General features: G+C 38.6%; 4 protein-coding genes across 8 annotated transcripts; 1 reads left to right on the top strand and 3 right to left on the bottom strand.

The window, feature by feature from the left end:
- Positions 1 to 409: 409 nt before the first annotated feature.
- Positions 410 to 19003, top strand: RB195_021759 (uncharacterized protein; the record flags this gene model as incomplete). 3 transcript variants are annotated; one of them, XM_064208651.1, is made up of 19 exons in its annotated part: positions 410 to 490; positions 637 to 827; positions 896 to 976; positions 1495 to 1582; positions 1638 to 1716; positions 1934 to 2034; positions 3623 to 3692; positions 11678 to 11728; positions 13092 to 13246; positions 14103 to 14212; positions 14295 to 14397; positions 14460 to 14507; positions 15123 to 15268; positions 15326 to 15489; positions 16197 to 16386; positions 17544 to 17674; positions 17741 to 17832; positions 17892 to 18008; positions 18806 to 19003. In XM_064208651.1, 19 exons carry the CDS (start codon positions 410 to 412, stop codon positions 19001 to 19003), a joined length of 2196 nt encoding a protein of 731 aa, XP_064064531.1. The 3 variants fall into 3 exon arrangements, with proteins under 3 accessions (XP_064064531.1, XP_013292807.1, XP_064064532.1); XM_064208650.1 differs by lacking the exons at positions 410 to 490; positions 637 to 827; positions 896 to 976; ... (5 more) ...; positions 14103 to 14212; positions 14295 to 14397 and adding exons at positions 12819 to 12855; positions 13832 to 13876; positions 16584 to 16662 and having other exon boundaries at positions 16197 to 16340; XM_013437353.2 differs by lacking the exons at positions 11678 to 11728; positions 13092 to 13246; positions 14103 to 14212; ... (7 more) ...; positions 17892 to 18008; positions 18806 to 19003 and having other exon boundaries at positions 3623 to 3823.
- Positions 19004 to 21268: 2265 nt separating this feature from the next.
- On the bottom strand, positions 21269 to 25237 carry RB195_021758 (uncharacterized protein; the record flags this gene model as incomplete). Of its 3 annotated transcripts, XM_013437355.2 has the most annotated exons (9): positions 21269 to 21388; positions 21910 to 22026; positions 22081 to 22213; positions 23070 to 23143; positions 23194 to 23300; positions 23358 to 23448; positions 23515 to 23655; positions 24994 to 25109; positions 25165 to 25237. In XM_013437355.2, 9 exons carry the CDS (start codon positions 25235 to 25237, stop codon positions 21269 to 21271), a joined length of 972 nt encoding a protein of 323 aa, XP_013292809.2. The 3 variants fall into 3 exon arrangements, with proteins under 3 accessions (XP_013292809.2, XP_064064530.1, XP_064064529.1); XM_064208648.1 differs by lacking the exons at positions 21269 to 21388; positions 21910 to 22026; positions 22081 to 22213 and having other exon boundaries at positions 23122 to 23127; XM_064208649.1 differs by lacking the exons at positions 23194 to 23300; positions 23358 to 23448; positions 23515 to 23655; positions 24994 to 25109; positions 25165 to 25237 and having other exon boundaries at positions 23070 to 23077.
- A 1176-nt stretch (positions 25238 to 26413) lies between these two features.
- On the bottom strand, positions 26414 to 26908 carry RB195_021757 (uncharacterized protein; the record flags this gene model as incomplete). The annotated part of the gene is made up of 2 exons (XM_064208647.1): positions 26414 to 26647; positions 26741 to 26908. The coding sequence occupies 2 exons, from the start codon at positions 26906 to 26908 to the stop codon at positions 26414 to 26416; spliced, it is 402 nt and encodes a 133-aa protein (XP_064064528.1).
- Positions 26909 to 27011: 103 nt separating this feature from the next.
- On the bottom strand, positions 27012 to 27374 carry RB195_021756 (uncharacterized protein; the record flags this gene model as incomplete). The annotated part of the gene is made up of 1 exon (XM_064208646.1): positions 27012 to 27374. The coding sequence occupies one exon, from the start codon at positions 27372 to 27374 to the stop codon at positions 27012 to 27014; it is 363 nt and encodes a 120-aa protein (XP_064064527.1).
- Between the last annotated feature and the right edge of the window lie 38 nt (positions 27375 to 27412).

Genomic DNA, 27412 nt, shown 5'->3' with positions numbered 1-27412 from the left:
AATAGACCTTTTTATTCCTTTGATGAAAATGAAACAAAAATATAAATATGAAGAAAAAGGTATGTAAGATCGTTTGAAGCTTTGAGGAAAGTACTTTTCTATCCAATTTTCATATCATTCTCAATAAGGGGCTTGTCAGTTTGTTATAATCTGCACCTCGATGAGCACCTATTCTCCATGGCAACAGTTAATTATTGCTTTCTCAAACGGTTTTCATCAACAACGAGTCATTCATGTTAGTAGATGTTAGTAAACACATCTATTTGTTCTGTTCTAGTTATTTACCTACCTTTGCTCAACTTTTCACCTTCGGTAGATTCAAATTTTTGTTTTGCTTTATTAGGTGAATAAACAAATATTTATAGGCAATGTGTCGGTAGTGACAGTGCTGGGGTAACCGTTGTAGCCAATGGCCGGTCTTTGGTGGGACCTTGCTACTGGAGGAGTGAACCATTCAATTCAAGGTAATGGAGGTGAAGAATGCATGACGGTTAGTTTTTTTTCCATCATTATCGATAATTCCACATGTTATGTATGGGCCCTATTGGTCCAAAGGTGTCAGCCAGCCTACACTTTTTTTACAGTATCGTTTCAAAACATTGTAAATAATTCCTAATCGAATTTCCTCTGTTTTAGTACCTACCGATATGGCAACGACTATGCGAGACGGCCCTATTCGTTCCCTTAGCTGTACGAACGGTTCTCACTACCGTACCAATACTCGACTGTTCATTCACTTCAAGACCCAAGAACGATTCCCGCTATGCTGTCCTTACAATATATAGCCTCATTTTTGGAGCAGAACTCGCCTTTAAAATGATTTCAAAGTGACTTCTGGAATTTTTTTTCATTTGCTGATGTTTCATGGGAGTAACCTAATTTTTTACCTTTTCAGAACAGGTATTTTTCTTTTGAATCCATGTCATATTACTACTGCTATGCAACTTGTTCTTCTAACCATGGATGCAAACGACAGGTGCTTTATAATTGCTATTTCTCCAGTGCGGAAATATAGTGCAAAAATAGGAAATGTAAAATAATGAGGAATGAGAAACAAATACATTATACTATTAAATGTAGGGTTTGCAAATCGTACTGACAACCGAATATCACTTTTTCTTGGCATTTTCGAGAGAAATATAATACATAGAGATTTAGAGTTACAAACCGAGACGTGCTGACAGATTCCAAAAGTCCGAGATTTTTCCATTTTGACGATTTTTGGACGTATAGATCTCTGGAATAAATTTCTTTCTTATAAGAGATTCCTGTGTTTGTTCCTTATTCTTCATTATTTTAGATTTTTCTCCGAACACTGGTAAGAAAACTCTTTTTTTTGAAATAAATTACTGTATGCACTGTTTTTTTTTTCGTTCAGAACTGATAATTTTGATAGTTTTTGCACGAGAGCATAGGTTTTCTACCAGAAGCACATTTCTCCTTTCGTTTTCGCACGATCTTCATTTTTTGTTCCATAGGTTCAAATCTTTTCAGAAGAGCATGCTTTCTATTTCGTCTGAACATGTACTTTATGCCAGGGGCTTTCTTCGCACTCGCATTTCCGATTCTAAACACTAGAACTGTAAGTGTAATAACTAGTTCTAAAGATATCCCCATGTCAGAATCAACAATTACAGCTTCCCGGCGAGGTGTTCATCTACTATGCTCAACACCTAGCCATCATTCTCGTTCCGCTTTATCTAATGTATTTACGAGGTAAGTGATTTTTGAGATTAAGCGATGTTGGAATCCACTTAGCTCGAAAAAACAAGCATCGGCCAATGCAAAGCACGAACTGACGCATTTGTTCGACGACAAAGTCGTCGTCAATTTCCGTTCGGCTCGTCAAAGACGAAAATTGCGGCCGCTAAATGGAGTCTAAACGAAAAATCTAGACAATGTTGTCGTCTTTCGACATACTGTTGTTGTTTAGGAGCTTTTGAGCCTGAAAAAGCATGTGACTACACGTGGACTGCATTTGGGTTATGTGTCTTTCTACTCTACCACTTTATTGTGCTTCAAGGAATGGCGATGGTAAGATCCTAAATCCCTCAGAAAATCTAACTCTCAGAGAAATTTCAAAAAGGGAAAAACTCGACTTGCTCAGAGAACTATTCTCAGAGTTAGAACTACTAGATGTTTCGGAATTTGTAAAGATTATTTGAGGCACTCCGGAGATTTTTTTCATAAGTTCTTCATAAAAGTACTGAGACTCTGTCTCTAATTCTAATCCTAATGAAATCATCAAATCCTTTTTAAAATTAAACAAATCAGTATAGCAAACACTCTTTGTTAATGTTTTAGGGGTTGGTAAATTTTTAGATTGTACTTAATGTACTCTACCATTGATCTTTTTCATTTCTAATCGCTAAATTTCAACACCAATTGAAAAGCAACAAAAGGGATCAGTATGGATGATTTTTTTAGAACTAATTTTTGGTATTCATTGTCGAAACACGAACCATACGCTCAGTTCCTGAACCATTGAACACACATAACCGAGAATTATTCTGTCCTTTACCTGGCGTTCGTGCATTCATCAAAAGTATTTGCAGTCTTTCTGCTTGAGAAAAGAAACATCTGGGAACAAATTTGATCCAAGAGTAGCATAAGGAGCTGTAATTTTTCTCCCATCAGTGGCACTTCTATTCATTCTGGATCTACCAAAATGGCAATCAGCATGTTTTCATTCTTTTCAGAAGTTTGTTTACTGAACAAAAAGTCTTTTTTCTATATTTCGTTACTAACCGGGCAACAACTTTATAGTAAACGTATGGGATTTTCCTGAGACGTGAATGAAAAGCTCGGTTACAATCGACTGAGAGTGTATTCCATAGATGCTATGGGAAATCAGAAAGAAATGTAAAGCTGTTATTTGTCTTTATTTATCCTGTATCTTATCTTCTCTCCAGAAATACAACACATGAGGGTAGTAGGGTTGGGAAAATTGTGCTGCTGAAGTCCTTTATCACGCCACCTTCGCTCTCCAGGCATAGTTAATAGAATCCAATTTAGGGGAAAAATTGGACGTTTGCTGTGGTCGTTTCAGATTCCCTTCTAAATCAAATGAGTGCCTTCTAAATCAGATCAAATGAGTGCAGAAGTATTTTGCAAGCGTTGATTCTCACAGTTCTCTACTGTTATATTAGACATTCATTCTTAAACCATCAATATTCCAGAGTAAAAATGAACACAGTTGTTTTTCCTCTCCCCATGATTGAAGAGTTCATTTAAATTGGATCACAAGCGCACAAGTGTTCTGCACTTTTTCATTTTAATACTAGCGGACAAAATTGGTACATAGAAGAAAAACCTTCATTTTTGAAAACTAATTATCTTGTTTATGTGGAAACAGAACTCCATTTATGCAATAATTTTGTACAATAGAAGTTTACTTTGGCAGCCCTTGCATTTTCCCAAACATAAATAAATAACCATATTTGTGACAGATTTTAGGAATTTATTTTCAGTATCCATTGAATTTATTATTTTCTTGGAGCTGCTGGTTATAGGCTGTGATTAATACTATCAGTGCCAATATACCAATATAACATTTTATTACTTAATAATAATAATAGTGCTAATACAACAGTTTACTACTTAATACCAGACTTTTTTTCAGTATTCACGGGTGAATCTCAACAACATCATGTGTCCGGCAGTGTCTGATCCGTTTCAATCACGAGCATACCGTATAATTGCCGTTGCTCATCAATTTCTTCTCATTCCAATAATTTCAAAAACATATTCTGCTATAGCATATAGCATTATAGAAATTTGTAACACTTTATATCCAGAAAAAGATGATGATAAGGTCAATTGAAGATTACTTACAACGCTTTTTATTTAATTCTGTTCGTTTATTTTGTTGTTTTAGATGAGAGTTGTGATATTATAAATTAAGCTGGTTAAAAATACACTAAACAAGTTTTTTTCTACAATATATACGTCTAGCATACTGTGATATATAAGAGAAATTTTCAGATCTGTTATTGACGTACGTGAAATTCTAGTCTAAGGTTGTGATGTACCGGAAATAGAATTGTTAGTCGTAGTAGTGATAACGGGAAGAAGTCTAGTTGTTTGTTTCGATCCCTCTCCTGTCTACTGTGGAGCATACTCATTGATCAGGATTTTTTACTACATTGTGTTATGACTTATGACCTCTACTCTAACACTGTTTCCACTTTTCCTTTCTATAACAGATATGCATGTCGATTAATAAATTTTTGTCCAGGTATCTGCCACATAAAGAAAAGAGACACTTATCAGACATATGTCTAGTTTGGCCGCATGCGGAACAGCCATATGTCTTCCATTTCTCCATGAAGGGAGATAGAATTGGTTAAGTTTGTTTGTATCCTTATAAATACTCCATAGCGAAATTACTTATTTTTGAAAATAGTCCACCATCTCCTACATCTGCTACCTAGCTACAATGCTGGAATATATTCCACTGAGGTGCCTATGAAATTTCTAGATAGAATCTTTATTAGCCTGAAGAATCTTTATTAACATGATGTCTCCGTTTTTTCGCTATTTTCATGGGAATAAATAAATATTAATTGGAATAATCCCACGTTTATTCTGTCAAAGGCCACACTACCTTGCATCTTTCGACAGTCGTTCAAGGTAGTGAGAACGGAAGTCACAGACATTGAAACTAGTCTTACATAGTGTTCCACCGGATTTTCGGCGACTATTACCACACAATTGTCGCTGTCCAGTACACCAACAAATTGGCGTTATTGTGTAGAATCACCAGTAACAACACGACATTTCACTATGTGTTCTTAGCTTGAGTCGGACGCGAGGTTGTTGCTGTTCTTTATTATTGGATAACGTATTGGCGAAATCACCTTCTTCAGAGCCTGAAAGGATCAAATCGAACGTGACTATATGATCAAACCCAATATCCAGACAACAACGACAATCCTAGGCCTACTGTTGGGTCTCATAGTACAAGTGGAAGTTTTAGGCTAACCTTGCAACATTTGATCTTCATATGCAATACCAGGCATTTGTAGGTCAGAGAGCGGTACAAATGATTAGGACTCATTCATCATCGTTAGACATTCATTCCTATTATTCTTGAAAGGTTATTTTCAATGTATCCAGAACACTTCCAACGTCTTTCTTGCCGATATTTCTGTTTTGTGAGCCAGTATGACTCAATTCACATCAAAATCGTTTCCGTTATGTGTCTTATATCTGTGCCTATCAAGTGGCGTTATCAAGCTTCTACGCTGTTTTTCTGCCATGTGTTCACTAATCCTCGTCTTAAGATTTCTACCGGTTCACATTATAAGCTGCTCATACGAATGCGGTAGTTCGAAAATGCTGCGTCCGTCAGAGGCACTGATGCTGTTAGAAGTAAAAGTAGAGCCAAAAAAAAAAGGTTGGTCTCGTAATGGAAATAGTTTAGCTAAGACGAAAGTAACTATCTTCTACAAAGTCAAAAACTACAAACTACAAAACTACAAAATCATTTTAAAAATCCTATTCTTTGTAATCTCGGTGAACGTACTAGTGTGCTTCTTGAGTTAACCTTTATGATGAATGACTTAGCATTTTCTTGCTCTCTCTCCAAAGAAATTTTGTTGACTACGGGGTCGGCAAAAATCAGTGAGGAGAGATCTTCGAATGCTTGAACAAATATGATACATAATAGATGACGTGATTAAAGTGGTGAAGAAAATGAAATAGAAAACAAGTCGTCACTGCAGGTAACTGCCCAAAATTTTGATACTTCTGAAGAAATACCTTCCTATAACATTATCAAATCTAAGCAATACACATTTTTGTGCTATTATTTTATATAAGAGAGATGGAACTAAGACAGGAACAGAAGTAACTTCGTATTGAGCACTAAGAGAGAATAGAAGGCAGATTTCATTTCGCTCATAGTTTACACGTTCTTACAACACTCCTCCGTTACGGCTAATTCGACACGTTGAAGATCAACTATTTGTTAAGATAATCATATAATAATAATTATAATTGCATACTTTGGTGAGAAGTGCAGTGACAAAAACGTTCTCCAACCAACTTTCTAAAAGACCAGCATTTAAGAATGATAACTCGATTGTTCAGTAGCGCAGGGCTTCATCTTCAAGGCGCTTACCTTTACCTTCTTTTCTGAACTTTTCTTTGGGAACAACTTATAAATGTTTATTCCAATGTACCAGTCGTCCACTCGCTCTCAAACAAAGACAGTGTCTATCGCCAAAATCACCTCCTAATCGATCGTAGATCTGTTTAAAAGATAAAAGCTATAGATTTATTTCTATTCATCTCTTTTTTACTTTACCTATTGTTCATTATGTCACCTTTTATTTGTTGTTAATTTTTTAAAGCTATTTTACAAATGGGCGGCTGTGATGCAGTCGGTTAGAGGTCCATTGTAGCCACACGGTCGAAGGTTCGAAACCGCCCTAGTGCAAACCAAGCCTTTCAACCCTCCGGGGTCGATAAATTGGTACCAGACTTATCTGGGAGGATAAAAACATTGACTTGATCATCGGCTGGCCCCCGCAAGTCATTGTATAGGCCAACACGCGTTCCAAGAACCTCAACGATTACGAATTCCAGTAAAACGCGTTGACGCATCCCGAGTGGATTGATACGCCAGTGATTTATATATATATATGATACATATAAGTGTTTGTGCCAGTCACGAAATTAGAAAAAGGGGGTGCGACGGGTTTATCGGCGTTGACTTGGCGCGGCGATTCCAGAAAGCTATAAAATGGGGTAGGACGGGTCCCACGGCGTCGGATTGGTGCGCCGGCGTCAGGTAGCTATAAAAAGGGGTGCGACGGCTCCCACGGCGTAAAATTGTTGTACCACAATGCAGTATTATCGCGCAGTAACTTCGTGTGGATGTCGCAAAAGGTAAATGGGGAGCTGCAACCGTTTCATACCGTGTGCAAGAGTGCTGAGGCTAAACTTTGAACATTCTCAAAACTCAGAGCCGACGCTTTTACAAAGAAAACTATGAAATTTTTTGCTTTTGCTTATAATAAAAAAGGGAAGAAGAAAATGTTGCTAGAAAAACAAAATTCTGACTTTGCAGAAAATGTCACTACCATTAATTCTTAATTAATTTTGATTAATTGATCCGTGAAGGCTAGCGAAGAGAACACCACAAAAAAGTCTAAAGTCCGCCTTGCCGGACATTCAGACTGGTATATAAATATACATAGGAATGTTTTAGGAAGTGTACATCACTCAAGGTTACTCCTATGTGAAGCGGTGTATTGCAGTGTAGTGCACCTCTCCATTTCTATCTGACTGCATGGGACGATTTGGAAGGAAAGGATGCGAAAACACGAGAGTGATATAGGAGCTGATACACGTATTTCACATAAGAAAGTATTAGGAACAGGTGAACGGGTCCGCAGGCATCGAATTGGTACGCGAGCGCAAGAGACCAGAAGAATAGATTGGGACATGTGATACAGTCGTGCAGATATATAAGGTAGCGCATGTTACGTGTTATCTTATTTACGCATGTCAGTAAGACAGTAGAGCATGTCTTACGGCGACAGATAGACGCAGCAACACCAGAAGGTAGACAAGTGGGAACGCACGGGTCTTACGACATCAGTGTAGCGCGTTGCCGTCAGAAACCAGTGACTGGTCCCACGACATCGTAATGGTGTGCCAACGCCATAAAGCAGTAAAACGAGGTGGAGCGAGTTGCTTGCCTAGTGTTTCACCTAAGCGTATTCCTCCATGTGTCCACTTCTCTATGCGTTACCCTCACCAGATAATTTCCTCAGAAATTAAAGGGACGCGTGCAGAAAACCGCTTAAATACGAACTATCCCTTTAGCTCTCCCCTGTAAGATCCTTGCCTCAATCTGTGTAACGAAACTATTATTGATATTATTTATTTTAGGCAAAATCGGACTCCCCATTTCATTAAGGGATCACGGAATTCGATCCGTTGGGCCTTCTACACAATTTATTATCAGTCGGATTTTGAATGTTGTCACTAATATTAAGTTCATCTCATACCTCGCTCAGTTCATTTCCTTTGATGGTGATCGTGTTTTGATGGTTTTGATGGTGATGAAGAACCAGGATAGTTCGCTTTGTTAAGCTTCAGTGGACTTACGAATCGTTCGTCAAGTCCAGCAGATCTACCTGTAATCTTCCATATATTATTCACGCGTTTGCACTGCACAAAAAATCTTTCTCTGCGGTAAATCTTGTTATATTGCATATGGAAAATTTTATTTTACGATCAGGATCCTGCACCATGATTACCAATTCCTCACCCTTATCGCTTACTGAAAAAGCGCATGTTCCCTCCTGTCGTCATTTCGAGAAACAATGCCATTTTTCGCGTGTGACAATGCTGTCAGTGATTCGCTTAAGACAATTATAATCGGACGACACCTTAGAAAGTAGAACTCTTAGCTTAGTATCTTTCCTCTGGGTTTTTCGTAAAATTGTTTGAGTAAAGCGGTATCGCCAGGAACACCTTGTTGCATGCCCCGACATCTGTTGCTCTCAAACGCGTGGTGAATCGTAACATGTTGAAAACCGCTTGCGAAGCGTGCCCCTGGTGACCAAAAACGTTGAGATTCAGAGTTCTCTCTAGGTATTTGGCCTATTTTAGTTGGACTTTGGCAGTCTGTTAAAGAAAACATCTTTTTGCAATATTTAGGTAGCTGAGCAAGGTATATAGCTAGTACTTGCCCAGAGCGTGTGCTCAAATGCCTCAAATGATTGCATTTAGGATAAGCGAAACCATCGCCATTACGTAGTAATCAGTCTCGTATTCGCGACTCCACCGAAACGATTATTATGAGAAATGGGCTGTACTGACTTTAAAAAAACAGAAATATCAGCAAGAAAGACGTTGGAGTTGAGTTCATGCTACTTGCACCCTTCTGTGACCTATAACTGCCAGTTATTGCGTGTGTAAATGTTATCTGATCGCTGATGGTCCTAAGCACTAATGCCAAGTCGTTGCTACATTGAGTAGCGAAAAGTGGGTGCTACCAGCGTCTGCACATGCTGTGGAACACTAAGGGTATTTCCAGTGTATGTGAATCCCGTTTTCACTACATTGAACGATTTTTGAAACACTGATCCAAGGTAGTGTGGACCTTGATAAATAGAGGTTGATAGGAATAAACGTGAGATTATTCCAATCAATCTCTATTTATTCTCGTGAAGACGGCGAAAAGTAGAGACGTCAGGCTAATAAAGGTTCCGTTTAAAAACCTCACAAGCACGCTAACAGAAAGCATAGAAAGAAGCGTGCCCAGATTCTAAAAGAAAGGAAGAACGTTAAGAACTCTAACACTGGAACCTTCCAGTGATTTCACACAATGGTTCTTAAAATCAACAAAATCCGCAAAGACGTAAACAATGCTCATTAAGTGAGAAGATTTGCGCTTTATTCACTTCAGGGAAATCAATCCCCTAATTTTCTGGAAGACAAAGAACTTTGATTTGGAGAACTATCGTAACAATTTGGTCTGGCTTTTCACTAGAATTGTGATCATGCAGTATGGATTAATTCTGGTCAACGAAAATCAGAAGCTGAAAAGCCCAATCCCTCCACAATAAGAAGATCAAGTTACCGAAACTTCTTTCACATTACGATTACTTTTTTCCTGCAAAAATGCCTCTTGTACAATACCGCAAGCATGCTTAATATTGAATTAATCGCTATTTTCTTCGTTCAGTGAAAAAATAACACCTCAACATTTAATACTCAGTAACGCCTCAGAATGTATTCTGTTTGTTAAGGAAGTTGTTTGCAAGATTCCCTCAAATTTCAGACTAAACTGGAAAAAGATTACAGTGAACATCTGGAAGAAAATCGATGGGTGAGGAAAATGAGGACATTAGCATTTAGGCACATTATTAAGAAGTGCAATCGGAAGGGCTTTTCGATGAAGTTCTCACGAAGGCTTAACGTTGCAGCCGAATCGGCCAAGGCAATTAATGTTGTTAACATTCCATTCATAACATTTCTATCCGTAATTGAAGTAGCTCATTTGCTGAAATTTTCGTCTATTTTTCACAGCATCTGAAATTCAAATAAGAATAGATAATTTACTTTGTCATTCCCTCCTAATATTCTATTTAATTTCAAAAAGTTTTCCTTCAATTCAACAATTCCCTCCGGTTTTATTGAAAACTACATTCCGTACATGATGACATTTGCTTCGCATTATTAAACAACTTGAAAAATAGTTAATGATGAAAAACGCTACAGCGGAAATGAGTGAAATTTTTGAGAATCGCTTATCTAGCTTATCTATTTATTTAAAGAGTGTTATGGGTAGTGTCTGAGAGTTACATCTAAAAATTTTTTTCCTTTTTGAAAGAGTATTGAAGTGACCCGAAAATCTCAATGGTTTTATGGTATATCTAGCTAGGATACCTGAATTTATGTATTACAAATTCTTTTCGGGGAAGAAACTTTGAAAATTTCATTCTTCAATTTCTCAACAGCATTTTCATCAATGAGGAGGTTGATATGTTATCCTAACGATGTTGTATGCAAAAGAAAAACCAGCAATCTGCAGGAATATTTTACATTGTTTAATCGGACCCATCGTCCTGAAACAAAGAAAGCTATGTAAATTGAGGTGTGGTTCAGTTCAGGTTATTCTCTTTATGAGTCCTTACTTTACTTTGGCAAGGTAAACCGCATATAAGAATCGTCAATAATGTAGGCTAATGTTTGAGGAAAAGAAAACAATAAAGATTTTTGTGAACATATTTGCATACGTGCGGTGAAGTTTCAAGCGATATTTAAGTGGTTTTCCCGTGTTTCTTTCTTGCAGATTATTTCTTTTCGAATATAATAAACAACCAAGCAGGGAAACTATGAAAAAAGCTAATTATTTTCCTTCAAATAAAATATGAAAGGGAACAAAAACCAACGAAGACAACGAAACACAAAATGAACATAAATATAATCACAAACTCATAAACAACACATCTGATAAGTAACATTACTAATTGTAATCAGCAACTCTGTAAGTCTATCTAATTTTCAGAACAAGCGAGCAGTATTTATTAACCCATTTCTCATCTTCGCACTTGAAGCATAACCTCTTAACCTTCTTCCTTTTTCTTCTCAAAAGCGGACGTTCTTATCTAAAGCTTGACTAAAATTATTCTTTGAAAGACGACCTCTGAGAATATCAGTGAAATTTTATCGCCGATTACAACGTCCGAAAGTCAACGAGGAAATCATAGGAAGCCTGCAACCACCACGCCTGCAAATTCGATCCTAACGAAATCTTACGAAATGTAACGAATTTATCTGACCCTACGAACCTCAGACGGGATTCGTGTACATAACCATGACTGACTATGATACTCTAATATGACTGCAGAAAAGAGCTCTTTCACTTTTTTGTACTTTCTCAACTTTTTTTCTTCCTCACCTGCACAGAGTTTACCTTCTCAAGATGAATTACAGCCACATGCCTAGGCGCTGTAACACTGATCCACATATGATATAGTCATAGACGTCGTTTTGCCACCTGTCGTCCGGAAATCCTTTCTCTCAAAACTTATGATTGATTGCGTGTCTCTGTGATTTATTGCATGATAGCATGACATCTGTTATTATATGAACATCGCTCTAAGTTAGTACTAGTAATACTCTAACAACCTTGTTTGTATTTCTTATTCAGATGCGGATCAATTCGAAATGAAAATCAAATTATTGTTCTCGTTGCTCTACAGTAAGTTCTATTTCATTAGTTGCAAACCTTCATAGCTATTTTGTAACATCTCTTTGAGATAGATAGGAAACGTAAAAGCACAAAAAAATGCAAAGAAATCCCTTCCTATTGTTTTCAGTAGTTTATCATCATGAGTTCAGTTATATGGTGAACTAAAAATCTACGTGAGCTTCACATCATCCATACGTTTTCTTCTCGTCACGGTAAATATAACTTATTAATTGTAGAATTCGTCTGATCAGCTTCTGTGGATATCTCTGGGAACAAAAAGTCTTATCTGCTCACCTGAAAGTGTATGAAGGACTAAGTGACTGGCGTTAGTCAATCCGTTCGGGATCACCCACCACATTCACTTTACTTCAGAATCTTTTGAGGTTTATGAACGTGTAATTAGTCTATACGGTGACTTGCGGGAACTAGCCGATCTGTCAAGTTACCTTAATACACGAAAATGCACACCTCAATACAGAAAAATTGATCTAAGTAAATTCTAAGGTTATCGGAAATCCTCTGAGATACTTCTCAATAGGTATACATTCTTTTTTGCAAAAAAATACTTCAAGAGCTTCTGAAGCAGTTTCCAAATTGCTTCTTACAACAATACGAGTTCTCATTAAAACTGCAAATTTGCGGAAATAGCGACAAATTTAGCTGGTTTCAAATGTCAATCAGTTCATGAGTTCATTTTATTGCTTGTTTTTTCGAAAACTTTACTGCTTTTCTCAAGTTACATCAAACATAAGATAAACTGTAATCTCGCTTTCGAGTAATAAACTGATTGAGAGAGTTACTATGTGAGATTACGAGTATCTATTTCCCGTTTCAGTAGCTAAGAGGTGGCTGAAACCTGCATAAAATAGGCCGTACTGAGGTAGGTAATGGCCTAAAGATCCTACCACAAATTACAAGACAAACTAACGTCTACGTCATAAAGATGAAGAGTAGTAGTGTTGTCAAATTTGCGCAGCCGCATATATGCAGTCGGCGCCGAATATGTTCACTCGGTTGGATGCGACGCCTCCGCCGCAACGCACGCCCTTTCTTTGTACGACACACATTCTCTCTTCCCTCAGCCTTATCTCAATCGAAGATGCATTACACTCTCCTGGCTGACAACGTATTACATCGTAAGTACATAGTTGTAAAAATTAAATATTTGAGATTTTTTTTTTATTCTGCTCACTACTGGTTACTGATTACTTCTGTAGAGTATCGAAAAATATGGGATTTTAGTGATTCAAAGAAGTGTACAGCACTTCTCAGAACAAATTCGTCATTCTAACGTTATATTTAAATCACATATCACATTTAAAGTATTCAAAATGATGCCAACAACACTAAACTGCTTATGATGTATTTTCAGTCTCACTTATAGTAGAAGTGTCAGCGGACCGATATGTAACTCAACTACTCGAAAACTTACTCATGGATTACAATAAAAATGTTCGACCGGTCAAGAATGCATCCGATGCATTACAAGTGAAGTTTGGAGCCAATCTCTGCAGACTAATAGATGTGGTTCGTTTTGATTGTGAAGCTTTTCTTCAACTTTTAGAAATTGTATTAATATTCCGGATTTCAGACTTCACCTTCTGTAGTGTCCAAAAAAATTTTTTTGACAGCAGCAATTTTCTCTACAAAACTATAAGCTTAGTTCTTAGAGCTGAAAGCCGGTTAATGTGGTATACAATTGAAGACCATAAAAAAAAATTAAAAAACACACAGTAGAACAGTGCATTACATTTAAAACGTGCGAAAATCAAAACCAACAAGTGCAATCGTAATCTCAACCATGTTCTCTCCAATGTCTGGAACCTGGCTTCTCATTGTCCTCTTGTATTATGTAAGGAAAATGGTCATGGTCTACATTGTCCTTTCAGTGAGCTGGACAAATTGACGTTGTCAGTTTTATGAAACTGTATACACACACGGGCAGAGAGAAATGTTATCCCCCTTCTTTTTACATAACTCTGAGACACCACGTAAGCAAAAACAACTTCTCATATGACGGACAGATCCGAGATCACGTTGAGGCTGTTATCGCACCGGATGAGACTTGGACTAAAACTATGAATAGAGCTAAAATAATGAAAATTTTTCCAGGATGAAGTTAACCAAGTTCTGACAACAAGCTTATGGCTAGAAATGGTGAGTAACTTTGGATAACTCCAGCTATTCTATAAGATTTTTTTTCTATAAATTTGCGAAATTGTTTTTCTCTCCTTTATTCTTCCTTTTTTTCTTAAAAAAAATGTGCAGAGTTCAAGAATTTTTCAAGCATAGCGTAACATGCCTTTCTAGATATTTTAAATTATTTTCTATGGATCCTTTTGGCAGCCATCTAGAAAAATTATTCATTCAACTAATCATTTAGCAATGGAGTGATCGAAAACTCGTCTGGAATCCTGATGAATGGGGTGGTGTTCGGCGGGTTCACATTCCATCCGATCAAATATGGATACCAGACATCCTCTTATACAATAAGCAAGTATTTTATCGGAGAACCTCAGCAACAACTTTTCTATTCAATCAATGTCTTGGAGAAAACGTTGGAACTATGTTTTAGTGCAGACGGTGAGCCACATATAACAATTGATAGTCTGGCGTTAGTGGATTATAGAGGAACTGTGCTCTGGCAACCACCTTCTATTTATAAGAGTTTGTGTCCGGTAAGAAATATGACAATGTTGAGAAAAATTTCACATTGCAAGCTTATCATGTCTATTTTCAGATTAACATCGAATATTTCCCCTACGATTCACAGGAATGCCATTTGAAGGTAACTTCTAAAACGAATAATTTCAATCAATAACAGTTTAATCAATCTCAAGGACACCTCATAACTTTCATCACATTTTTTCCACCTTAGACTACTTAGCAGTTACTGTAGCCATCGAATGCGTTCAACTTTGGTGTAAATGCGGACTTTGGTGCTTGGAGAAATCTATAATCTAATTTATTTAATTCAATTATCTCAAACATATCGAACATGATGAACCTTCTTCTGTATACGCATAATACATCTCTTCCCATCTGAGATAGGAATATTCAAGTATTTTTGAAGCCTTCGCAAAATACTCGTAGGTAAGATACTTCAATTTTAATACTTCTGTCAACATCAACTTGGAAAGGACCTTCATGCTGTTTCTTCTTGTTCCTATTTCCCTTGAATGCTTTTCCGGAGTGTACAACTGCTCTTCAGCAGCGTATCCTTCAAGAAAAACCACGCCACTTCATCCTCACCAAATTTTCGAAAAATAATCTAATTCTGGCCATCCTGTCATTTTTCTTCGCCATCTTCCAGATGTTTCTCGCTCAGCTTTTCCATTGTCGTCACTATAATAATTTTACGATCTCTCTGTGATGTGATTTATTACAAATTGTGACAATTAAGTTCGGTGGCTGGTCAAATGATGGTCAGACATTAGCCTTAGAGCAAATACCGGTAAACATTCAAGATAAACCTGAACGACGAGTAGATTCTACAGGAACCGAGTTCCTGTACCTTGAACAAGGATTAGGACTCAGTTTCTATCATGAGTACGTTTTTCGTTCTAAACATGATTAAAGTTTCCTGGAAGAATATTTGTTTTCCAGAAGTGCTGAATGGGACCTACTTAGTGCAACATCATCTCGATATGCTCAGATTTATCCAGGATGTTGTGGGCAGCAGTTCTACATTGATATTCGCTACAATATTGTAATACGAAGGAAAGCAATATTCTTTACTGTTATGCTTACCATACCATGCATGTTAATAGGTGAGTAACTTTCATATTCATGGCGTTGAGGTTGTAGCGTTACTTTAACTCATTCGTTTTCGACTGCCGGGATTTGTGTAGCTTAGTCGGTAAAAGATTGACCTGTGACTGCATGTTCGGCGGATCGAAGCCGCATACAGACACCAAGTCATCCCTTCGTGGTTGATGAATTCGTGATATACTTAATACATCGGCAGGCCCCTCATTGTATCTTTGAGCTTCCCGCGCGTTCATGAGCCTCAAACGATACTGCTGTCGGAAGGAGCATGTCAAAGCGATTGATAAACACTATGCGCTTTATCCTTTCTGATCAATTACCGTGAAAATCTCTTGTAAAGAACTGGAGTCGACCAAAGAAAAAATCCATGTCTCATCTCTGGACGGGGTTCTGCTATGTTTTTACAACGATAGATCTATGGCAGGATGGCATTACCGTGAAAATCTCTTGTAAAGAACTGGAGTCGAGTTCGTGTGGTGGGATTTTCTCCTAACTCTACATTTTTGTTGAAAGTCAGTCACTACCTGCGCCACAATAATACGCTTGCGATCACATCTGAGGGGTGGACGCATTCGAAGCACCGCTCCATTGCTTACCCAGTTTGGGACCGAAAATCAGAATCAGTTCGACGCAGTTGGCATGGTTTTGACGGCAGAGAAGAATTTATAACGCACCTCTCAAAATCTCCAAGTATTACTTACATTTTTAGCTAATTCGACTCCATTTGTGTTCGTAATCCCTCCGAATGAACACAAGATGACATTTTCAATATCTGTTTTTGTCGCATTCACTGTCTTCTACCTAGTATTAATTGAGCTCATTCCTCCAACCTCCCTTGTCCTTCCTCTGATTGGTGAGATTTCAATTCTTATTATAGGATGTGTTCGTAAAAGGAATAAGTTAGTATGTCAAAACGACCTGGAGATTGGTGCAGTTGCGTATGCGGCCGCATTTGAAGACGTGCAGTGGACCCAGCGGTTGCAGTCGAGATGGGACCATTGCCAGCTCTACTCCAACCACGCCGCCTACGCAACTGCACCAATCTTCTGGCCGTTTTGATTTGACAAAATTATTCCAACGTTGCATGACATTTTAGGAAAGTATCTTCTTTTTACTTTGATGATGATTACTGTTTCCATTTTGATCAGTGTCGTCAACATTAATATCTATCGAAGGTTGGTATTTCAAGTTCACTTTTCTTTTTTTCACAGTACAGTTGCTATTCGCATAACTCATTGTGCTTAAACGTTGCTTCACCATACGTAGTGAGAATCTTCAGAAACAGATTACTGTAAGATATGGTGGATATGGAGAATGTTCAATCGAGCGAAAGCGACGCAACCGTCGCAACTTTTTTTTGTTTCTGCTTGATATGCACTCTGTTTATGACAACCTTGCGCCAATCGAAAACGAATTGATCACCCGATCTGCTATAGATATATTTTAATTACTCATGATTTCTTAGACATCGTCCTAAGAAAGCGGTATGCATCGTACCCAACAATATTTGACGATATTTCTATTACATTATTATTACATAATTCTTTAGCGCATAAAAACTGACGAGAGCCTCCTCATGGTGGGTAAATAAGACCGTTCTCCTTTCATGGAAGGTGAGAAGAAGATATCTACTTCACAATCTCCCCATTTCTACCAAAGCTTGGATGATCAGCATAACCTGAGGTGGAATGAGCTCGTCAGGCACCTTATGCGAACGAACCTTTGGGAGGGGGGGGGGGGGGGGGGGGGGGGGGTGGGGGTTGAGAGGAAGCCTGCCATCACTTATCATTTACGACCAAGAGCTGACTAATATTCGTAGCATTACAACTTCGTTAATATACTAAAGCAAAAGCTCGAACATTTTTGATTTTTGCGCAATTCGATCTGGCTACCAGAAGCATTTAACTTGTGGAACGTTAAACCATAAAAAATCGACTAAAGGAAGAAAATTAGTGATAAATAAACAGGAGTTATGCGTAAGATTGTTGATTTGCATCCCTTTCATCACATACTAGAATAAATGTTAGATTTCCATCCAAAGAAGTGTCACCTTCAGGCAAGCATTCGCCTCTGAAATGTCACCATGGCAACGATGGTTATTTGTTAAAACACTACCACGACTTTTGAAATTGAAACCTCTTGTAGAGCCTGAAAGTGCCGTCAGCAGCGTAACGACACTAGGAGGAGGTAGTAAATGAGGATTTTACTCCTAAAAAGATAACGTTTTTTTTCCTAAACCTAAAGAAATTTCAGATTCGGCAACTCAACTTGGAGTGAAATCGGACGGCAAATCTTTGTCACCCGCATTCCGCACCCCAAGGCTTAGACTACTTAGCCTTGTGGAGGTTTATATTCAGAAAACATTTTTCACAGCATCTTACCTTTGCAGTCTTTTTTTTTGTAGATGGATGAGGCAATGAAAAGGAGAAACCGTACAGATAATCTTGACCTTTTCCGGAAGATCTCTGGCAGCATCCAAATTATCGCTGCTAATTTCCACAATCGTCAAATGGAAGATAAGGTAAACAGATGAAAAGAGTAGATAAAAATAGACTTCAAGGGGTTCATCATTATTTGTGCAAACACAAGAATTGCACTAGGGTGCGATAAAAATTCTATCATTTCTCACGCCTCGGTGTGTTACTGGAACGCGATTTTTTGTAGTAAAGTGTGTAACTGCGACGCGTTTTTAGCTATCCGGATTTAATACTCACTCAAACATACTCTCAAGAAGATGTAATAATGACTTGATCAAGACTAGAACGTACCACAAGTGGCGCGCTCGCCAGACGCTGAGAGAATGCGATTGGTCTAAAATCAGACACTTTCGTCTATACTCGGAATAAGTACACTCGCCGCCCAACACATCTAAAAGGGTTGACGCGACGCATCCGCCACGATTGTACTATGTATTGTACTTTGTACTGTATTGTATGGTCCAACGAATATATCAGCGCAGCAAAGCAGCGCTATTCATCAGCGGATGCATCGTAAAGGTAGAGAACACGCTAGCAAACGTCGTCGCCACGAATGAGTCGCGTTAGCCTCGTCGAACACATATGCCGTCCACTTGACATTAGGTATGTAGAACGTCTATGTTTATGTGATATTAACTGGCACAAAACTTGATTTATCCCAAACCTTTGAGTGGGATTGTTCGAACGTATTTCGAATTCTACCACTTTAACTTCGCTTCATACAAAAAGTTTTTCATATGTGTAAAATTTCGAACAGCTTAGATCAAGTGATAGAGGTATCTCTAGGAATATAATACAAGAATTTATCAGATTTTCTTTGATGAAGTATAAACCATTTCAGATAACCGATGAATGGAGATTGATGTCCTTGGTTATTGATAGAGTATGCCTTGTCCTATATATTGTAATGAATTTAGTAGTTAATGTATTACTTTTCTACAACTCACCCACGTTATACGACGATCGACCATCGCTTGGAAAAACTGCCCCATTCTCTCCTCTTAGCGGTGATGCCGTAAACGTTATTCATTCTGACTGATCTTATACAAACTATTAACTGTTTCTTCCTGTTCACTATTCAACTGCGGTAATATTTTTCATTTAGAAGACGTGGTTGATAAATAAACGTGTTTTTCGGGAAAATATTCTGAAATTCATTTTGTGATAGTTCTATGAAATATCAAATAAAGTGGAGAAATAGTATTGGGTTGGTGCAAAACTAATTTCGGTCTCGGGGTATGTGTAAATAAAACAACTTTTAACCCTAAATTATTTCGCCTCAAGGCTAACAACACATACTGTTTTGTAGGTTTTTTTCTGCTCTTTCAAATACATATGTAGCTGTCGCACTATTTTTTTCAGCCAGCCTTTTCCAGGGCTCTGAAAAATCATGAACCGACGCGACTGTCGAGTCATCACGCTTTATGAATTTAAATTGGGACACTCCGCGGCAGAAGCATCTCGTAACTTTAGCAGGGTTTTTGAATCAGACTGTTCTTGCGAACGTACAGTGGAACTCTGGTTTCAAAAACTCGCTTCTAACGATTTTGATCTCGAAGAAAAACCTGGTCGCGGTCGTCGCTTGATAATGAAGATCTGGCAAGAGCCGTGGAAGCAAATCCAGAGACTAACACACGGACGTTAGCGGAAGACCTGGCCGTACATCATCCTACAGTAGTTAGACATTTGGCGGAAATCGGCAAGGTGAAGAAGATGTCAAAGTTGGTGCTTCACGAGGTGACCGAAGAGCAGTGTCTGGCACGTTACGGCACGTGTTCTAACCATTCGATTCGGTTAAAAATGAGCGCTTTCTTAGTCGTGTTATAACTGTAGATGAAAAGTAGGTTCTTTACGATAACAGGGAACGTGGAATTGTGTGGGTAGATAAGGACGTCCCTCCAAAGACTTTCCCTAAACCCGATCTTCACCCCAAAAAAGTCATGCTTACAATGTGGTGGTGCTGTGAGGGTTTAATCCACTACAGCTTCATGCAACCAGGCCAGACAATTACAGCAGAGTCCTACTGCTGTAATTTAGAGCGCATGTATGAAAAGTGGCAAAAATTGTGGCCGGCAGTGGTGAACAGAGGAGGGCCGATTCTGCTGCAAGACAACGCAAGGCCAGATACCGCACAAATCACCCGGCAAAAATTAACCCATTTGGGTATAGAAGTTCTGCCTCACCCACCGTATTCTCCAGACCTTTCCCCAACAGACTATCACTTTTTTCGAGCTCTTGATTCACATTTGCGTCAGCGACAGTTCACTAATTCAGACGATGTTGAAGGTGCTTTCCCTAATTTTGTTGATTCCTGTAATCTGTTTTTATTCTAAAAGCTAGTTTATCTGTTTTATTCTAAAAGCTAAGTTTATTACCAGTTCGTTGGAAAAGATGTGTAGATTCTGATGGTTTTTATTTCGATTAATAAAGTTGTGTTTAAGCTGAGTTATGGCAACTTGAAGTATGCGGTCCATTTCCGAAATTAAGTACGCACCAACCTAATACCTACAAAAATTGATATCAATGGTTTAGAACCAGGTATGCGCAATCCGCGCTCAACTGGAATTTAAAAAATATGGGACTTTCATATATACATATATACATATACATATATATATATATATATATATATATATATATTTAAATTAATACGCAAGATCATGCTAGAATCATGGACCCGCTGGCATACCGATTTACAATAAAATAAGGTACTTCTTCTTACGCAAATTTACATCCCACATAGTTAAACAATTGAGATTTTCCAAGATAAGGTTTATTCAGGAACCGTTTAGTGTCACCAATGTGATATGGTTTGAGCAACAATCACTGGGGCAGAGATTAAGACCGCTATATACTGAATCATTAGTAGCAATTAATTACCTTGGCGGCTTCGTCTTTAATAATATATTTACAGTTGAAGTAGTTAAACTATCTAGTGGTTAGCACGGTACAACTTCCCTAATCAGGCTGTGCATTACAAAATAGGAAGCATTAGCGGATACTGAGCATAATATTGACAACTGTCAAAAAACTAATCCTCATTTACGTTGAGGGCAGCAACAAAATCATGAAAGACTAAGAAATATTCTACAAAACTAACTTCGAACTAAAACTTTAACAAGAAGTATAGGAGGTATATTGGGGATACGTGTATCGTTGTAGTCAAAGCTGAGTAGTTGAGAACAACATCATTAATCCTAAGGTACACACCAAAAAAACTAGAATATATTCGACATGAAGCTCCTCAAGATTCCAATTTCGGAAATAAAAATTTAAACTCAACAAGAAGGTAACAGCGGTACGGTTACATATATTTCGCTATTTCATTGTAAAGAGCTAAGACGAGGGCGGCACCGGTGCCTCGCATTGCATTAACCATTGCACCATGGAAAAACGCTCTCCAGCCCTCGTTCGCGTAAATATACTGAAGCATTTGAATGATTCAAAGAAAAGGAACATACAGATAGTAAGATAGGCAGCTCGTGCACCTCGAAAAAAAAAAAACTAGAATAAAGAAAGGCGTGTTAGACTTCGAAAAGAGCAAAACAACGTTCGAGGAACGAAGATAATACAAAGCAAAAATTTGTCAAGTTGCGATTAGCTATATATCATCAATAAATCTTACGTTCTGTGTTCCGAGCACTTCAAATTTTTATGAATCACATTCTCATTAATTTTAGCATTTTAGAGAAATCATTGTTGAATGCATCCGTACTTAGAAGCAACGCTGTGTTCCCCTACCAGAATACACGTTAGGAGCATTTATTTTGAAAAAAAAAAAGAGTTTAGGCATCAGAGGCTGTATTGTACTTCAAAAAAGAGTCTACAATTTCGATTTCATCAGAACAATTTTTACACAAACAGCATGGGAGGTAGAAATCAAATCCAAAAACGTCTGTTGAGGCTGAAAAATGAACAGCTAAACGCTTAATTCCATATACTTACCTTAGCACAATCAATAGTCCCTTTGTAGATGAACTCTTTCTTTCCTGCACCCATCATTAGACGACGACGTACAGTATCCAGAGGGTAAGATATCATTGCAGCAACGAAAGTTACAACCTAGAAGACCAGCGTATGTATGAGAGAAGATTTCGACAATGACAAAAAACAAACCTGCCCTGCCGCAAATGCACGCCAAAAGCCGAGTGTTCGGCCATCCTTAGAAATGTATGGCTTCGCAGAGTCGAAAAGACCATAATAGGCGCCTCTATATATCATTATGTACTGAAGTGAAGGCAACAATCCTCTGAAAAAAAGAAAACTCGAAGAAATACAGTGGTACCAGTTAGAATTCCATTCGGCGCAACGCAAAAATCAACGCATTAAAGCCGTCACGAAAACAAATGAAGCACTCACAAGAGGACAGTGTAAGAAATGCAATCTAACAATCTTATGAAAACCTTTAGAACGCAGAACCCAAGTTTTCGAAAGATCCTCCAATATACTACGAAACAAATGTTCAGCGTTAATTCCCTCAACTGTTTAATCACCAGTGTTTTTCCCTTACTTCCGTTACTGCAAGTACAGACAACAGAAAATATATTTTTAAGCGATCTTCCAGACTTGCGATTTTATTTTTTAACGTTATTAGATATTAGGGATAAAATTTTGCTCCATGAGACAATTCTACGGAAAATTTGAAAACGAGGTATGGGAAAATTTTGAAGGGAATGGAAGATCCGCGTACAAATGAGTGCTAACACAAGTATGTTGAAGCAAAATGGAACGCAGCGTCAAAAATTCAATGTTGATGTCGAGAAAGCGTCTTTTTTATTCAAAAAAGGGAGGAATCAAAACAAAAGGCAAGAGGTTGCAGGGTCAAGTTAATTTTAGGCCGAATAAATGAAATATAATCAGTTTAAAATTCTCTTAATCATAAATTTGGTACCGAACAGACGAGCATCGAAGAACTCAACCTTGCCCTATTTAGAAAAAGGCGTTCAGCGCTAGAAGTTTGGAAGTTCCAAAATAGGTATCTGTCATCATCTTTCCAATGTTGGTCTGTTTCTCACAGAGAAAATCTAATTAGACTGAGTCTAAGTACCTTTGTTCTGAGCTGCAAAAGAGCAACAAACAAAACGAAACCACTAAAAAAAACCTACTTGTACATCCCAGTCACTCCATCATGCTTAATTATCTTTCGCATGCAGTCGATCATTCCTGTGAATTCTCGGTCCTAATACAGAGAATGTGGGAGTAAAGTAGAGAAGGAACTAAAAGTACTACCTTTCTATCTTTGCCTAAATCAATTGCCAGTCGAGTACGAACGAAATCAAGTGGATAAATTATCATAAAAGTTGCAACTCCAGCACCACCTCCGGCGGCTATATTTCCTATAACAAAAAGTAGCTAAATGTTTGTTAAGCTGCCGGAAAAACAACAAAAATTACCAAACAAAAATCGAAAGCGTTGGTTTTTTGGATCGACACCATTTAAACTCCAAATCTTGAAGAAATCCTTGAAGGCAAATCCAAGAGACTCCTAGAAACTAGTTTTTTTATGGCATAAGTGTGGGAAAACACGATCGCAAGAGAAAGGGAAACAAACCTGACTGCATGCCCTGAGAATATTAACCCAATTCCCTCTCCAAAATGACAAGAAACCTTGCTCTTTGGGAACACGAATAAAACAGTCAACCACTCCTTTATACCGCTTCTCGGCGGCTAATGTTGTTTGTGAGTTTTGCAACTGCAAAATAATGTGAATGATGCAGTGGAGTTCGTAAAAACAAGATTCTAAGTCCAGCTTGTTCCTGTTTTTGCGCAGAAACCTTCGGATGTTTTTCTTTCCTTTTTGTTAAAGGCATCACCCCACGAATCTGAGGTGGTGCAGATTTCAAGTGGAGTATTCGTATACAGGATGGGAGACTACGGAGAGGGGGGTGATTCCGTCCATTTCTTCCTAATTGCCGTAGAAAACGGCCCGGAAGATACGGCTTCATTCGTTTTGGCGCACCATTTTGTATCAGAGGTCCGATTGGAGCGCGCCAGTCTTGTGCGGCGCCGCATCTTCCGGGCCGTTTTTTACGGCAATTAGCAAGAAATGGACGGAATCATCTCCCTCTCCGTAGTCTCCGTAAACGAATACTCCACCTGAAATCTGCACCACCTCAGATTCGTGGGGTGATGCCTTTAACTGAAGTCTTTCGATTTTTTAAGCTGAAGTACAAGCACCAAAACAACATAAAATAAAGAGAAACTGCTAGGTTGTTAGGATACTTTGTCTTAACAATGATAAGCAGGTAAAAAAGGAAGAAATTCAATATCCAGCTACAATGCCGGTTACAGACATACATAGAATACGCATTTGGTGGATAGCACCTATTATCTTCGCTTCTTGGTTATATATACATATATATGTATATATATATCTTTATCGAGCTTTATGTTATGCACTGTTCTTCATATTTTTCTGATGATGCACGAACAATAAAGAAAAACTAGAACTTGTCAACCAAAAACTGTGCATAGTTGGAAATGACATTTGTAACGACTCAAGTGCAGAAATTTCGTTTTGCGTAAAAGGGCATTAAAAAAAGAAGAACATGTCCTAACAAAAAGCAATAATTGAGCAAAAATGGCTGATGCTTAGTTATTCAGCATTCTGAGCTAGACTAAGTCAACTATTCAGGGTGAAGTTTCTCCGAAAGCGAACAAATGCCATCTTTCATTAATAGGACGCCAAAATCACTGCAAAAACAGAGTTGCAAAGACCAATGCAGAAAAATTTGTTATGCATACATGAACAGTTGCGACTTTAAAAAAGTCTGGTGGTCCTACTTTAGCTTAGCTTTAGGTTTAGCCAGAACACCTCTCCTATTAGCAGAATCAAAGAGACGCTCGAAAAATAAGTTTAGGATCAAAGGAGAAGTTCTATGCAAATACTATAGTCGGGGATTCTATGGGTACTTCATTCAAACAACGAATTTAAGATTTCATCTATTTATACTTCAAAGCTCAAACTGAACCAGAATCCGATACAAACGAAAGTGTCCATAGAACAATGAGACAAAACGTAACTGAGTACCTGAAGGATGAGTTTGACACGTTCCACTGGAGCAATGACAGTCTTGGCCACAATAGCAGCAAAAGCTCCAGCACAGCAATCTTTCGTGAATTTCAACGCATCCTCCCAAGCAACTGCTAACATGTGAAAACAACATTAATTTCAAATTCAGAAGTTTACAATTACTCTTACTTTTATGTCTAGTTCTACTTAAAGGCGTCATTGCTGCTGCGTAGCGAGTTTCTGATTCCCACGATGTCGTCATTATTAATGAAGATAATGCGTGTGACGAACGTGAAGTCGCATTACGAGAAGAACAGGTCTAGTCTTTTTATTTCTCTGATGATGGAGACTGAAATGAGTAAATGTGAAAAAGAGTAACTGAGCGGTAATAGTCTAATCTAATACGACAGCGAATCGAAGCACTGGAAGAATAAAAACTCCCACGACGATATAAAAGAAGGGAAAACAAAGCAACAAATCCAAAGCCTTAAAAATCCCCCAAAGTTCTAAAAGGATTCCTCTCCGCATTGTTCCTCATTCTGTTGAAAACATCCCTTCCCATCACTACATTATTAAACCTGTTCTGTTTCAGTCAAAACATTTAGAGGACTAACAAATAAAAGGCAGTAGAAAAAAGAACGTCATCCTATCACTTATCAAGTGATCCTCGTAATAGTGTTGGGCAGGACATTTTTACAACATAACGGAAAAAAGTGATTTGATGAACCTACCAACACAAACGAAGACAAGTTGATCAACTGTCCACATGCAATTGCGCAGTGAGACTACGTCATATGAGCAATTGTCCGTGGTTGCGTCCGAACACCCTCATTCGAACTCTAATGTTCTGCTCCCATTTCTTCTCACTGAGGGGTGTCGGGAGTGGCTTATTCGCACATTTGTATATAAATTTCCGTCTAGAGGAAGAAGCAAAACAGTATCCCTCTCTACTCTTTGTAGATGTTGTGGATATACATACTGTTGTTCCTCTGTTCCGGTACTTAAAGGCATCACCCCACAAATCTGAGGTGGTGCAGATTTCCGGTCGAGTATTCGTATATGGGATGGGAGACTATGGAAAGGGGGGTATTTATGTCCATTTCTTCCTAATTGCCGTAAAAAACGGCCCGGAAGATGCGGTGCCGCACAAGGCTGGCGCGCTCCAGTCGAACTCCTTGTGGAAAATAGTGCGCCAAAACGCCTGAAGCAGTATCTTCCGGGTCGTTTTTTATTGGGAAGAAATGGACGGAATCCCCCCTCTCGATAGTCTCCCATCCCGTATACGAATACTGCACCTGAAATCTGCACCACCTCAGATTCGTGGGGTGATGCCTTTAAAAGCAAATTATCCGTAATTCAGCACAGTTGGCTGCAATACATTGCCAATCCCATTGAAATATAAAGTCTACGTATGACTTACTTAATCGGCAGGCTGACTTCATTGCCTGACGCGATTACCCGCATCTTCGCCAAAGTGTGCCGTCCTTGAACGTAGCTCTGCCCAACCTTCTCGATCTTCTGCGACAGCCTGCACAGAATCAAACCATTCGTCGCTATTCCTTATTCTGCGAAACCCTACGTCTCGCCTGAACTGCCTATCCACGCCGAGTGTCCTCAGGTCGTCTTTCACCATCTCAGTCCAGAACTTCCATTTTCGGCCAGGTGGCTTCTTCTAGGTCGAACCCAACAAACTCCTCAGAACTCGTTGAAAAAGGCGATCTGGCGGTCTCCTTAATATATGACCAAAGAAGCGAAGACGATTTACTTTAGCCACTTTCGATGGTGGTGCAAAATGTTGATATCTTCCACGTGTCATCCGCCGGTATACCACATCAATTTCTGCGAAAAGATCTTCATTGTGGCATACTCTAGGCCAAAAGTAGCCAAGCAGTCGTCTAAGCAGCTTTCGTTCCGTGCAATCAAGCCTCTCCATAACCTTTGATGGTGCTGCCCAAGTCTCCGATCCCTACATCATAATGGGACGAATTGCAGACAGGTAGACTCGCAGTTTTGACTTCATTGGTGATGGGGGTCGATCACAGGCATTTCGTTAAGGAGTTGAATGTAGAAATGGCCTTAGCGCATCTTTGCTGAATATCTTTCTCGTAGCTGCCGTTGTTTTTCAGCGTACAACCCAGGTAACAGAACTCATTGGCGAGTTCTATCGGTTGTCCGTCCACCCTGATTCCCTTTCGGAGTCTCGAAGAGATCCAGATCTGCTTGAATTTATCAGGGCGTAGTCGTAGTCCATAGGCTGCAGCCAGCTTCGACACAAGGTTGACAACATGTTGAAGTTTTTTACTGTTTTCCGCGAATATAACAACATCGTGATCAGTCAAGGGGCATCCTGATGGTGCCAGAATGATATCGGCAGGACACTGATCTATTGTTTTTCGCATAATGTCGTCGATGGCGAAATTGAACAGGAAGGGTCCTC

The sequence above is a fragment of the Necator americanus genome, chromosome X (assembly GCF_031761385.1).
Source record: "Necator americanus strain Aroian chromosome X, whole genome shotgun sequence".
Classification (NCBI taxonomy): domain Eukaryota; kingdom Metazoa; phylum Nematoda; class Chromadorea; order Rhabditida; family Ancylostomatidae; genus Necator; species Necator americanus.
This window is presented reverse-complemented; position numbering and strand designations above follow the sequence as displayed.